The sequence below is a fragment of the Cavia porcellus genome, unplaced genomic scaffold (genome assembly GCF_034190915.1).
Source record: "Cavia porcellus strain 051 isolate PalLab524CR breed Dunkin Hartley unplaced genomic scaffold, mCavPor4.1 scaffold_31, whole genome shotgun sequence".
Lineage (NCBI taxonomy): Eukaryota > Metazoa > Chordata > Mammalia > Rodentia > Caviidae > Cavia > Cavia porcellus.
The window spans coordinates 2,328,971-2,342,728 of record NW_026947514.1 but is presented as its reverse complement, the minus strand read 5'-3'; the positions used below and the strand labels follow the sequence as shown (position 1 = coordinate 2,342,728).

General features: G+C 50.0%; 1 protein-coding gene across 15 annotated transcripts in view; it reads left to right on the top strand.

Moving 5' to 3' along the window:
* Positions 1-13,758, top strand: part of Wdr20 (WD repeat domain 20) — a 59,158-nt gene that overhangs the window by 32,816 nt on the left and 12,584 nt on the right. For 5 of the 15 annotated variants that reach the window (XR_010044884.1, XM_063241136.1, XM_063241134.1 and 2 more), the window contains exons 2-3: positions 10,685-10,867; positions 13,558-13,650. The exons of 3 other annotated variants lie outside the window; for them this stretch is intronic. Coding sequence is in view for 6 of the 12 variants with exons in the window: in XM_063241136.1 (XP_063097206.1) it covers positions 10,685-10,867; positions 13,558-13,650 (276 nt within the window). In the remaining 6 variants the exon portion in view is untranslated. Of the gene's footprint in view, positions 1-4,114; positions 4,228-10,684; positions 10,868-13,557; positions 13,651-13,758 lie in introns of those variants that run through there. 7 more of the 15 variants (XR_010044885.1, XM_063241137.1, XM_063241139.1 and 4 more) reach the window with 3 other exon arrangements.

The window sequence follows — 13,758 nt, the reverse complement described above, 5'->3', positions numbered from 1 at the left end:
GTATTTTTCCATTTGGATTTGTCTTACGTTTTTTCGTGGTCAGGTTCCCGGCCTGTGTTTTGGGCACAGTAACACAGCGTGGGTGTGTCCTTTTCTGGGCAGCACTTGGGGGCCCTGGATGCTCCTCCGTCAGTCAGTGCTGCAGTGCTGGTAATGGTGATGTTGAGGTTCCAGGTAAAGTTGAGTTTGCTAACTTAATTCATAGTTAGGTGTTTTTGGTTTTGTTTTCTGTTTGTTTGTTTGTTTTTTTCTTTTTGAGACAGGGTCTTGATATGTAGTTCAGCTTTGAACTCACTATGTACCCTGGGTTGGCTTTGAACTCACAGTGACCTCCTGCCTCAGCCTCCTGAGTGCTGGGATTACAGGTGTAATGGGGTTACATGTGCCATCATGCCCAGTTTAAAAACTTTATTTTGAAACAGGATCTCATTAAGTTGCCCAGGTTAAATTCAGATTTGCAGTTTGCCTTCCTTGGTCTCTTGAATAGCTGGAATGACAGGCATTGCATCACCGTATCCAGCTTAATCAGTGAGAACAGTCTACAGGTTCTGTGCAGTCCCCATCAAGATACCAGTGACCTTTTTCTGGAGCTAGAGAAGACAGCCCTAAAATTCATAGCAACACCGAAGACTCAGAATCCCAAAGCAGTCTCAGCAACAAGAGCGAGACAGAGGCAATGCAGTGGCAGACTTCGAATTATACTCCAAAGCCACAGTGACAAAACAGCACGGCACAGGCACCAAAACAGTCACACAGACCAGTGGGACAGGACAGAGGACACAGACCCACACCACTGCGACCACCACTTCTGGACAGAGGAGCCAAAAATAGCCTGGAAAGAAGACGGCCTCCTCGACAGATGGGGCTGGAAAAGCCGGACGGCCGCCAGGAGAAGACTGAGGCTGGGCCCGGCTGGGCCCCGCTGCCCCCTGCACAGTTTGATTCGATTCTGGACAAAGGAGCCAAAAATATATGTGGGAAAGAGGCAACCTCTTTAATATGTTACTGTAATGGTTATGAAATGGTAAATTTTAAAGCTCCATTCTCCATTTTTAAAGCTGTTTTCTTCATTTATCGGTGTTAGTGTAATATGAGAAAGCTTTTCATTCTTCCGCTTAGTCACATTAGTGCTCTAATGTAGAGCTTTCTGTTCTCCCTACCTATTGATGTTGGTATAAACTCAGGATTTTTTTGTTTTTGTTTTTGTTTTGAGGAGGGTGCTTCAGGTCAGACCCAGAGCCTTATTCCACAGTATTCAAACTCAGCTTCTTATTTTATTTTTATTTTTTTTATTTTTGAGGCAGAGCCTTGCTTTGTAGCCAGGCTGCCCTTGAATTCACAGTGATCCTCTTGCCTCAGCCTCCTGAGTACTGGGATTATGGCCCTGTGCCACCATGGCTGGCTCAGCTTCTAATTTTATTCCGTGAAAATTTCATCTTACTGTTCTGTTGTTTCAGTTGATCTGTTTTTGGCTAGCCTTTTTTTAAGACAAGGTCTTGCAGTGTAGTTGGGACCTAGAGTGCCCGGTTTAGCTTCAAACTCATAACCTTCCTGCCTTGGCCTCCCTTAAGTGCTGGTTAGTGAGGCCTGTCTTTCCACATTCCGTGTGCCAGTCTGTTGGACAGTGTTTTGGAACTGCGTGCTGATGAGCTGCTCAGGAATACGCATACCAGGCCCTGGAAGGGCTGTGTGTGGCTGATAGGAAGAGTGTCAGAAGCACCGCAGGCCTTTCCTGAGTGGCCTGTAATGGTTGGAGAGATGAGCCATGTGTGGCAGTGCCAGACCTCCTGACTGCCAGTCGCGCGGTTCACTGGTGAATCCAGGCTGCGGCTTCAGACAGAGATGACAGCCCGGCCCTTCTTGCAGCGATAGTTAGACAGCTGCTCTGTTGGTCCCCTTGCCGATTTGAGGCTGCTGTCTTTCCTGAGGCTTGGCTCAATCAGATTATTTTTATTGGAATCTCAGAAGCTGAATCGAATATTTTGGCTGCGTTAGTGGCTGATCCTGTTAATGTTTAAGACATGTTAGTGCGCACTCACACCTAGCTCTCTCACTTCCTTGTGACAGGACTGTAGTGTAGTAGCTCCAGAAGGTTTTGTTCGATGTAAAATTGCTAGTACAAACCATTGGGGTTTTTCATTTCACGTGTGTGTTCCACAGTTCGTTGTCCAAGCCTACATTGGCTGATGGAGGAGTGTGACGGCTCAGTGTAAAGTGCAGTTCCCAGGGCTGAGAACCCTTGGGCAGACAGATCATCACCCCACCCTGGGCTCCCTGAGGGGGGAAGTGGCAGACGCATGTGGGCCCTTGCACAATTGGGGGTGAGGGCGCTTTCTACTTAGAATAGAAGCTCCTCTCTACACCCCTTCTTATGTTACTCAGTACTTGAATTGGTAAAAATTGTTTATGGATTGAGTGCATGCCTGTAACCCTAACTACTAAGGAGGCTGAGGCAGGAGGATGGTTCGAGGCCAGCCTAGACAGCAGAGTGAGGCCCTGCCACCAGGAAAAAAATCATCCAGTGCCAAACACAAGCACTGCAGTTGTCTCAAGGTCAGGAAAAGTGTAAGTGGCTAAGAGCGCATCGAAACTACTCCTTGTTTACGATGGTCTTCCGCTTGCCAGTGTTGCGTTGGCACTTTGAGAAGTGCTCTGAGTTCCCTCTTTTCCCACCTCTTTTTTTTTTTTTTTGGTCTTTTTCGGTACCAGGGATCAAACTCACGACTGCCTGCTTACAAGGCAGGCGCTTATGCCGCTGAGCTAAATCCCTAGCCCCCTCCCACCTCTTTCTAGGGGAGCCTTAAAAATTATCTTCTTCAGAATTTACAATGAGTATCTTTTGTAGAACCCAAAATAACTTACCTTTTCTTCCATCTGATATATTGGTATTTCCTTTGGAATAGGGTTGTATATCTCTTTGTGTTTAACAGAGACTTTAATAAAAATAGGTCATTTGAATATGACAGCGTTTTAATGTGAGATCTGCTGTTAGAAAGTGTGCAAGTTGAATTTATCTAATGTTTATTCATAGTTATTCTTTAATGAAGAAATAAGTATTTCTTTAGCCTAAGTGGAGTGGCAGGACAGGCACTGGTGGTGACTTGGCTGTGAGAAGAGCCAGAGCCAAGCAGGGTGCCCGGGAGAACTCAGCACAGGGCAGGGAAGTCGCTGCTTGCGCCTTGCTGAGTTCATGTTGGAGAACCACTCCCAGGGCAGAGGAGTGGGCTGTGCAGAATGACGGTTTGGAAGTGACAGGCTGCCTTGGGGAAAATGACAGGCTTACTCAGCAGGAACCGCCGGGCAGTACCGGCCAGGAGAGGACCTGCTGCGTGCTGGGCCTGTGCCCTTCTTCCATTTAGGGCTAGATGTGACATTCCTGCACTGCCCATCTCTGTTCAGTTGTGTCTCTGCAACCACCGGCTCCCTCTGGGCTTCCCCCTCCGCCCCGGTGTGCAGTGGGGTCGGTGGGCCCAGGCTGCACTGTGCACTCATGGGGGTGAGAACGAGGCAGGGCGGGACCAGACAGGGAAAGTTACTCTGGAAAGTTACCTTGGACCAGAACCTCGGAGATTGGCTTCTGCTGCCTTTGTCTTTCTCCAGGAAAGATAGGGCAAAAATAAAAACCCTAGTTTTCTTTATTTAGGCTTTACGATATTTGAGGGTGAGACTTCAAGGCCACTGAGGTAGTCAGCAAGTCCTGTGGGGCAGCTCAGTGAGACAGCCCTGAGAGGGAGGTCTGCCGAGGGGCGGCTTAGGGGCCACGCCAGGAGCCTGCGCCCTGCCGGAGGAGCAGCCTTCCCTGGTTCCTCCTCACAGCCGGCTCCCTGGTCCTGCTTTTGACCCCAGCTCCGCAGTGGCGCCTGGTACACTGGCTGGTCACGGGAAGAAAGAACGGATGGTGAAGGTGCTTTGTCACCGTGAAGTGACCAATCAGGTCAGCCAGCGGACACTGTTCTCTCCCACAGATGGACATCCAAGAAGGCAGTTAGCGAGTGGTCAGCTCTGTGGTCAGCAAAGGAAGTATGTGTTTTGCTTCCTTGTGTCTGTCCCTAGGTCTCTTTCGTTTTTTTTCGTTTTATTTTTCTTCCCATTTTCAGGACTCTTTTCTTTCTAGGTGGACGCTCAGTGACACCATCCATGTGCCAGGCCTGCTGCTGGGGTGCAGTGAGGACACATTTCTGCCCACTCAAGACACTGCAGCTGGGCTTGCACACGTGCATGAGAGAAGTTAGTGTCAAGGCCAGAGGTTTGGACCTAACTATTGAACTGAGGGGCCTTGGAGAAGGATAGGTTGTGTGGGCATTTGAAAAGAATTTCTCCTTTGGAAAGGGCAGGTGAGCTGGGACATGGAGCTAGCATCTGCGCCCCTGCAGCTTTTTGTTGTTGCTGCTGCAATGCTAGAACTCGAACCCAGAGCCTCCCATGCTAGGCCAGCACTCTAACACTGAGCCATGTCCCTGGCCCCACAGGTCATTCTTACTGGAGTGGGAAATTTCACCTGACCTTATGAGTAGGCAGTGAAGATGTTTGCAGATCCCTTCTTGATATTTTTGTCATTAGACCCAGTTATTTCCTGCTCTGTTGCAGAAAATTTAGGTTAGTTAGGTGGCTGCACTCCAGGGAAGCTGGGAGGCCAGCCTGCTGCCCGCTCCTGGGCTTGAGGCGGGGCTGTTCGCTCACCCCTAGCAGCACTAGAAGCCTAGAGCATGACCAGACTGCCTGCGTCCCCAGGAAGCTAGCGACAGACCAGCTTTTGTTCTTTTTTAAATATCTCAAGTTTTGGGGCTGGGGATTTAGCTCAGCGGCATAAGCGCCTGCCTTGCAAGCAAGCAGTTGTGAGTTCGATCCCCGGTACTGATAAAAAGGAAAAAGACAAAAAAAAAAAAAAAAAAAAAAGATCTCAAGTTTTAAACTTGGGTCCTACGATTCACCTTTTTACTAAGTAAGTGATCCTTGTGACCTGGGAAGTAATCCCTGGGTCACGTTTGCTCCTGCTCCTGTCTGAGATGTGAGCCGGCAGAGGTAATAGGAAGCACTCCATCCGCCAGTTCCTGTGGGATTCTCATGGTGGCTTCATGGCAGCATTGGGTGCCACGTGGGCTGTGCCTGTTACTTGTGAGTAATGGCTCAGGCTGTCAGTGACTCAGCAGCCTCCTGGTTTTTGGTTTTAAAAGGAGCCAGACTTTCACATTGTGGAACATAGTTAATCTGTTACCACTCAGGAGTGTGGCCCATGGTGATGGGCACTCCGGAAAGGTAGGCAATGAGCCAGGTGTTGCAGTACAGGCCTGTAAGCCCAGCATGGCAGGCTGAGGCAGGAGGATCACTGAGAGTTTGAGGCCAGCCTGGGTTACATAGTGAGTTCAGGGACAGGGCTAGCCTAAACTTCCTAGTGAGACTCTGCCTTAAAAATAAAGAGGCGGAATAGGCAGGTGAGAGCACAGCCCAGTACCTTTGGGATCCTGGTGAGGGTGCACGTTCCAAGGGTACCACTGTGCTACCGTGCTGAGCCCTGGAGGTTGTGCATGGTTGATACCCAGGGCTTCCTAAAGAGTTGTTGGCCAGGCGTGTGGGGCACAGGCCACCCTGGGGCAGGTTAGGGTTAGGTTTGCTGGGGAGGCAACGGCAGGGTGTGTGGGGTGATGCTGTCATTTGGGCAGGGGCTGCCTCTCCAGGACCCAGCACACTTCAGGGGTACAGCTGGGGAGGGGCGTCAAATGGGAGGCAAGCTCCTGGGGAAACAGTGACCAAGATGCAGTGGACACGGGCGTCCTGTGTGTGTCGGCATTGGATTGTTGTCAGGGTTATCTTCTGGATGTTTTACTTCTTTCTGGCAAAAAGAGGTTCCCTGTGCGGTGGCCGGATAGGGCATACCCACCAAATATTACCACATTTCCAGGCTGCATAAAATCATATGGCATGTGGTATTTACATATGTGTATAGTTTCTTTAGACAGTTCATTCAGGCTGGCCTCGAACTCACTGTGTAGCACAGATGGGTCTCTAGTGACTGCGCTCCTCCTGCCTCAGCCTCCTCACCATACCGTTTTGCCTCTCGTTCCTCAGAAAAGGTTGGACATATTTTTCATGCCCCATCAAATGCGTCTGAACTCCAAGGAGCAGCAAAGCATGCCATGCCCATGGAGCCATGGCTTTCTGAGACCCTGCTGAGGAAACCCCGGGGCTCCGACATGCTAGGCTGGGCAGCTCCCTGGGAAATGCCAAGGCTAGAGCCTGGGCCAGAGTGTGGGTATGGGTGGCACCTGGCAAGGAGGGCTGCAGAGAGAAACTCCCAGTCCCCACAAGCTGGGCGTTTCAGCAGCGTTCATCATTGTGAAAAGAATCCCAGAAGGATTGCCCACCCAAGGAGAGCAGTGTGGCATTCAGAGCATTCACTTCCTAACTGAGGCTTTTTGCAATCAGTTCTGTTTCTCAAGTAGGAATTTTAATTTTTTTAACTTTTTTGGAAACCAAGAATCGAACTCAGGTCCTCATGTTTGCCAGGCAGGCAGTTGTGCCATTGAGCTATGTACCTAGCTCTAATAGGAATTTTTAAACCATCATTTAAAATTTTCCAACTAGATTGAAAGCCAAACAGGAGCAACTCACAAATTATTTGTAGTCTGTAGCTATGTAAAATTCAAGAACATAATTATGTAATTTTAAAAACTTAGGATAATTGTGATGTCATTCATTTAACAAATGCTGGCCGTCTGTAGCCACCAGGATACACTCTGCTGGGGCTGGGTACAAGCACGACCTAGTTCTTACAGTTGGTAAGAATTTTTAACAGGTTGGTCCTGCTACAAGTTCATGTTCACTAGCTCAGATAATTGAAAATAAGGATGTGAGCATTTTGTAAAAAAATCTGAAAGTACACAGAACTCACTAAAGCTAATTTTGTAGAACAATACAGTCGTTAACTGATGAAGTTTGCCTGAAAGGAACTTTATTACAGTTCTGTCTGACAGAAAACATAGAACATTTGGAGTCACGTAGGCACTAAGTACCTTGGGGAGCACGGGAAGTCCAGAGAGCTGAACCAGCTTGAGTGGCCCCAGATACTCACTGAAGGCTGGGTGTGAGCCATAAGGAGGGCTGCAGAGTGTAGCCCAGGGATGCCCACCTGTGGGACGGAGCCGGGGTTGGTGTGTGCCGCGTGGGGGAGCGGGATCCTGGCCCTGCACCCCTTCCTAGGTGGGCAGAGTATTGGGATGGCAGGCATAGAGCCTCAAGGAGAGCCTGGGGTATGGAAAGGCTCAGTGCATAGAAGGTGGCATTGCTGTGAGGGCCAGCAGGGCCCTTTGTCCTCCAGGAGCCCAGGACCTTAGAACAAAGGAGGCCAGGCTGAGGGAGTGAATGCTGGCAGCTCCCCGCGCCTACTCTTGTGTGCTCTGTGCTTTCTGTCCCTTGCCTGTGATTGTCACCAGTGCCCTGGCTGTTGGGGCCCATGGTAGGGTGGGTTTGAACCTAAGCCTGTTGCCACCGACATCTGAGCCTTTTCTCCTCCAGGGAAGCCCCCTCAGGCTGGCGCCTCTCTGGGAAGCGGCGTGGCCCGCCCAGGGAGTGTCTGCTGCTACCCAGGCTGTATGGTACACTGCATGGGTGAAGGCAAAAGAGGCGGAAGCAGGATAATCACAGCAGGGAGCAAGAGCTGCTACCAAAAACAAAAAAAGACCATGAGGTAGTGGAGGTGTCAGAGGTGAAGGTGGCGCAGGCAGCCTGACTCTCCTCCTGCTAGGCCGGGCTGCAGAAAACTCAGACAGCTGTTGTGGGGCCCATGCACTTTTTCATAAATGCAATTTTGTTTTGTTGACACAGAGTCTTGCTATGAAGTCCAGGCTGGTCTTGAACTCACTATGTAGCCCAGTTGGTCTTTGAACCCTAACTCTAACCCTCCTGCCTCAGCCTCCCAAATGCTAGGATTACAGGTGTGTGCCGCCACACCCAGCAGACTTTGTAATGGGTTTCAGGCTTCATGGCCCTTTGCACTTGGGCAGGTGACCTGTTGCCTGGGATGCCACTGGGGAGAGCTTGGGCGGGAGGGAGGCACTGAGGCAAGGGAGATCTGAGTGATTCTTGGGCCCAGGAGTACTTTTCTATCTTTGAGGACAGTGTTCCTTACAATAGTGCTGAAGGAGCAACTTTAGAAATTGTTACTCTCTCTGGATTTTATAAAATAAAAAATGGATTATCAGAAAAAGAAGTGGGAAAGACATGCAGAGTACAAGCGCTGTTTTTGTAGCATTACAGTCCACAGCTACAGAATCGCCCTGTCAGCCGCCCCAAGACCCTGGCGGCTGCGGGTCCTGAGGATCCCGGGGGGCCGGAGCTGTGAGATGGGGGAGCCGAGGGTAATGCAGTTGTCAGAAGGGCTCTGCGAGTTTGAACTGGGAGCGTATGTGGAAAAATAGTTGCTTTGCCTCCTGTGCATATTTTTTTGTTAATTTATATTAGAATGTTTTCTTTGTTAATGTTCTTCTAGTCTTTGAATTGATTTTCGTATTTCAGTGTGTAACTTCAGTTGTATAGTTGTATCTTTTTAGGAAAAAAATTCTCTAGAACACTAAAAAAAAGTTTCCAGTCGCATATGTTGTTATGGTGATTATGTAATACTTTCCTTGTTAATATTTCTGAGAGTTTTGTTTACTAGCTGCCAGTTGCATCTTGTTTTATATTTTGGGCAATTTTTTATTTTATTTTTTTTTAAACAGTCTCATTGTGCAGTACAGGCTGCCCTTGAACTTGTTTATGTAGCCCAGGTTGGCCTTGAACTCACAGCGATGCTCCTGCGTCAGCCCCCCAGATGCTGCAGTCATAGGCGTGTGTCACTAAGCCTGGCTAGGGCTGTCTTCACCTGTCTCCTTTGTTGAAGTGCAGTGTGCATGCTGTTCCTCCTCTGGAATCCTCTCTGTATCAAGCTCCCCCACCCCTGGGAGCTTGGCCTCCAGGCTCCATTGCTGTACCCCTCTGCCTGGGCCACACTCCCCTCCCAGCCACGCTTTTGCTCTTTGCTGCAGTCTGGACTCCTGCGGCTTTATGCCCAGGGAACATTTCTGAAGCTCTTCGGTGTGTCTTTCCTCAGATCCCATGCTCCGCAGGTTGGTAGAGGAGCCTCCCACTTTCCCTACGGTGTCCGTGCAGCTTCCGGCTTCCTTTGCCCCAGAACCTCTCGGCTCCAGACTTCCAGAGGCTCGGCCTTCCAGAGGCTCGGGTTCTGCGTTTTTCTGGTTACCTGAACTTTGAGGCCCTCTTTTCTCCTCAGTCATTATGCTTGATACTTGACAGTCAAGTGTTCAAGCATGAGAATGTCCTTGTCATCTTGGGCAAGTCTCTTGGGCAGGCAGGGATCTTCTGAGCCTCTGGGGGAGTCTGGAGCAGTGATGGCACCCAGGAAGGGTACCTTTTAAGGACAGGGTCCTGGTAGTTTTCAGAAACCAGCAGGCAGGGTGGGCTGCAAGCACACGGAAGTGGACAGGTCGTTGCTCAGGAAGAGCGAGGCTTGGGAAGGACATAGAGGGGTGCTGGGGAGGTGTTGGGGACCTGAGTCAGAAACCACATGCTTCAGACTTTGGGATGCACTGGCTGTGTGTTTTCCTCATCGGTGAACGTCACCAGCCCTGGGTCCAGCAGTTTTGCGGGCATGTCCACTGCCCTCCTCACTCCCACTGTGGAGCAAGGGGATGCGATGCAGCTCCCCGGGAGCAGATGCGGGAGAGTGGGCCCAGGACCTGCAGCAGCTTAGGCTGAGTGGGCGTTGGCCTGGCTGAAAGCGGGGTTCCATTCAGGCCCTGGGCCTGCCCTAGAGTTTTCCAGAGTGGAACTGGGGCAGGCTTGAGTATGTCCATTTCTGAGTTTCCAGGCTATGCTGCTGCTGGTCTGGGATCCACGCTTCTTGTACTTTTGCTGAGCCACCCACCCGTCGGTGGTCAGGTGCTGCAGCTATGTGTGACAGCTGAGCTTGCCTTCTTCCTGTGCTAGTGTGTGTGCAGGGTTGGATGCAGGACCTGCTCACTAAGCTACATTCCTAGCCCACCCACTTTGTTTTACCATTTTGACACAATCTGAGTTACCCAGGTTGGACTCAGCTTGGTGATCCTCCTGCCTCACCCTCGAAGAGTGCTGGAATTACAAGCATGCACCACCACTCAGAGCTGAAAGCTGAGCTTTTCTGTGGTTACAGTTACTGTGTTAAAAACTGGGAACCAGGCGTGGCTGGGCCTGCTTTTAGTTCTAGCACGTGAGAGGCTGAGTCAGGAAGATCACAAGGTGGAGACCGGCCTGACCTACACAGTGAGTCCAAGGCTAACCTGGACTACAAGGCAAGACCCTATCTCAGAAACAATTACAACTGCAAAATTTCCTGGAATGCATTTGAAAAATGCTGAATTAGAATCTCAAAGACTTTTTCTTAAGTCTAGATGTTCTTGTTATGTTTGAAAGAAAATAAGTTCTGGAAATAAGTTATGAATCAATATATTACAGATAGTCTAACAATATCTCTTTGGCTAAGATATGTGAAAATACTTTTATAAAATGTTAGATGAATTAAATAAGAACTGAAACAGTATTTTAAGTAACTTTGTTTTAAGATTGAACATCGAATGGAGTATAAAATAGAGTGACGTAGATTTCTCGCCTCAACGTGCTGTTCACTGTGTGTATTTTTCTCTTTCTCCTCTAGGCTGCTGACTTGAGTAAACCAATAGATAAAAGGATATACAAAGGAACACAGCCTACTTGTCATGACTTCAACCACCTAACAGCCACAGCGGAGAGTGTCTCTCTCCTAGTGGGCTTTTCTGCAGGCCAAGTCCAGCTTATAGACCCAATCAAAAAAGAAACTAGCAAACTATTTAATGAGGAAGTAAGTAGTACCCTGTCTTAGCTATTAAGAATCCCTTTAAGAGTTTGTATGGTCTTACCAAGGGGAGCGGGCCTTTCTTTACACTTTAGGCCAAGCCCATTTTAAAAAGTTTCTCAGCTGTCCTCCCTTGTATTATCCAGGCTTAAATGTGGGGAATTAATTTGTTGACCTTTTCCTATTCTTCGTGGGATAATGGTTTTGTGCATTTTGTGGAGCATGCTTAGGTATTCACTGCAGGTGCCTTAAATCTTCTCTCACGGAGATAGGCACAACACAGTCATTTGGTACGCATCATTTAAAGAGGAAAATACAGAATTCAAAACTTGGTTCAGATCACCAGAAAACCCACGCAAGCCGGAGAACCTAGTGACCTTTCTTCAGGTTGCTCAGAGTGCAGTTTAAGCTTTATCTGTATGTCCATGGGCATTTGGCTAAGGGGTGATTCTGCTGCTCTTGAAAATGTTTGATGTAGACCACTCACCACTGACACTTACAAGTCCTGGCACTCACACGTGACCCACACAGTGTAGTCTTTGCAGCGCCGTGGTGTGCACAGGCCCAGCAGCTGCCCTTTCATTCCAAGCCGCTGCTCGGGGAAGGGGGCGGAACTGTGGGGCGTGGCTCAGGTCACTTGTCCAGTGGAGCCCGTTCCAGCCTGTGGCGCCTTCTCTGTTGCAGGTGTTGGTGCTAGACATGTGGTGCTCTTTTCCCTCTGATGCATCGTGGCTCACCCAGCAGAAGGCAGGGGTGAAGTGGCCTTGCTGGGGCAGCCTGGGGATCTACTCCTCCTTGTTCCTCAGCCCTCAGGGCCAAGCGTCAGGTTACATGGGACCCCTTTTGCAGAAAGGACAAGTGCTTTTGCATTTCGGCATGGTTTTAACATCACTGACCAGAACAGAAACATACTACATGTTATAGATTCTGCTTCTTAAGAAATACTTTGTTTGTTTGGGGAAGAATATTCCCCAAACATGACAAACTGCAGCTAAAGTTAGGGTTCTGTTGCAGTCACAGAAATCCGCTGTCCGCTCATGTCCGTCCGTCCGCCCATTGGGCTCCGACCTGATCCTGTCGGTAGATTGGGTGAAATCTTTTGAACCATCTCTTTTCTGATCTTATCTGAGTTGAGTAGAAGCAGAATTTGCCTCCTGGATTGACAGACTATAGAAGAAAAGTCTTTAATCCCATTTCCCCAATGAGCCTACACAGAAAATACTCTGTTTATCCAGTGTTTATTAATATCTGAGGGAGTGTTAGGCGAGTAGCTGGATGGTGCATTTTTTATTTTTTTGCTGATGAGGAGGCACCGAGCCAGCCTTCTCTGCACGGCCAGCACGTGGTGAGTGGTGCAGTCATCGTGGCTTTGGTTTGTGTTGAGGTAGAGGACAGTGATCAGGGGAAGGGACTGGAACCAGTGCAGGCTGTGGGTAAACACGGTCGTGGGGCAGTTCTGGCTGAGGATGGCACAGAGTGCCACTTAGAGAACAAGAAAGGTTTGTGTGTCGTGGCTGGGGGAGGTTGGGGAGTCAGAGCCGACAGGCCTGCGGTCCCCGAGAGCACTGGTCGCAACAGCCAGTCCCAGCCTGCCCTGGTGCAGCTGCAGCTGGTGCACAGGCCTTCGCTTCCTGACTAAAGCGTGAGTCATCATGAACCCCTGTCACTCTTTCCCCGAAAGACGGCTCTTCAGACCGGTAGCGCTCTTTACGGCACCGTACCAAGTGGTATTTACAGTGTGAGGCTGAAATCGATTGCCCTTCACAGGAAGGACATCTTTGGCTGTGCGGATTCATTTTCATCAGAGTTGGGTCAGAATGTCTGAGAGCCAGGCTGCCAGGGCCTTGTTCCCAGAGGGCCAGGCGCAGCATCTGAAGCAGCCTTTGTGCCATGCTTTGCACTGGTTGAGATTTTAAGTGTCCCGGGGAGGGGGGAAGTTGTCAAAGCGGTGAGTGCATTGTCCAGCTCAGTGAGCGAGTTGATGATACAGTAGGGTTGGAAAATTAATTTCCAAACTCTGACTAATCATAGCTGGCCTGTGCCTTCCCGTGAGCCGTGCATTGTGAGAGCCAGGGGTAATGGAGCACCCATCCACACACACAGCCTGTAAGTGGAGCAGTGTCTGGGTATGCATCAGAAGCTACATGGGAAGCCACCTGCACCCCAGTGCTCTGGGAGGCTGTGGCAGGGCGATCACAAGTTCAAGCCCAGCCTAGGCAAGTCAGCAACTCAGCAAAACCCTGTTTCAGCATGAAAAATAAAAAGGGCCAGGGCGCAGCTCATTGAGAAGGCCATGGGTGTTCAACCCCTGGTACCAAACCAAACCAAAGTTGGTTCAATCAGGGAAGTTCAGAGATGATGTCCGACCTGGGTCTCGCAGGGTTTCTGCAGTAGTAGAGAAGGTGAAGAAGCCCTTTAAAGCTGGAGGAAACATCCCAGGATGCGGTGGCACGTAGGTCTCTGTGGGAGGCCGGAGCAGTAGGATCTGGAGACTGAGGCAGCCCAGGTTATGCAGTGAGGCCCTGCCTGGTGTTGGACAGAACATCAGGACACCGCATGGTCAGGGCCCGGGTGTGCAGCCCGGAGGGGCAGGGAGTTGGCACTGCACTGCACACGTGGGCCCTTCTCACACTGGAGGCTGGGGGGACCTCTGGGCTGTAATCAGGGGAGTGACAGGCTCACATGTGTTTTTTTAGAGCTCTTGTCAGCACTTGTGGAAGGTGGAATGGAATGAAGGAAGAGAGAATGAAGGTAGCAGGACCAGTGAGGAGGCCCTAGTAACTGTCCAGGTGAGAGCCGAGGGCTTGGACTAGGGTGTGGCCGTTCTCCCTTTCCCTCGGCGGACTCCTCTGCCACGTCCTCAGCCCTGGGTCCGCAGCGGCAGAGCAGTCTAACCT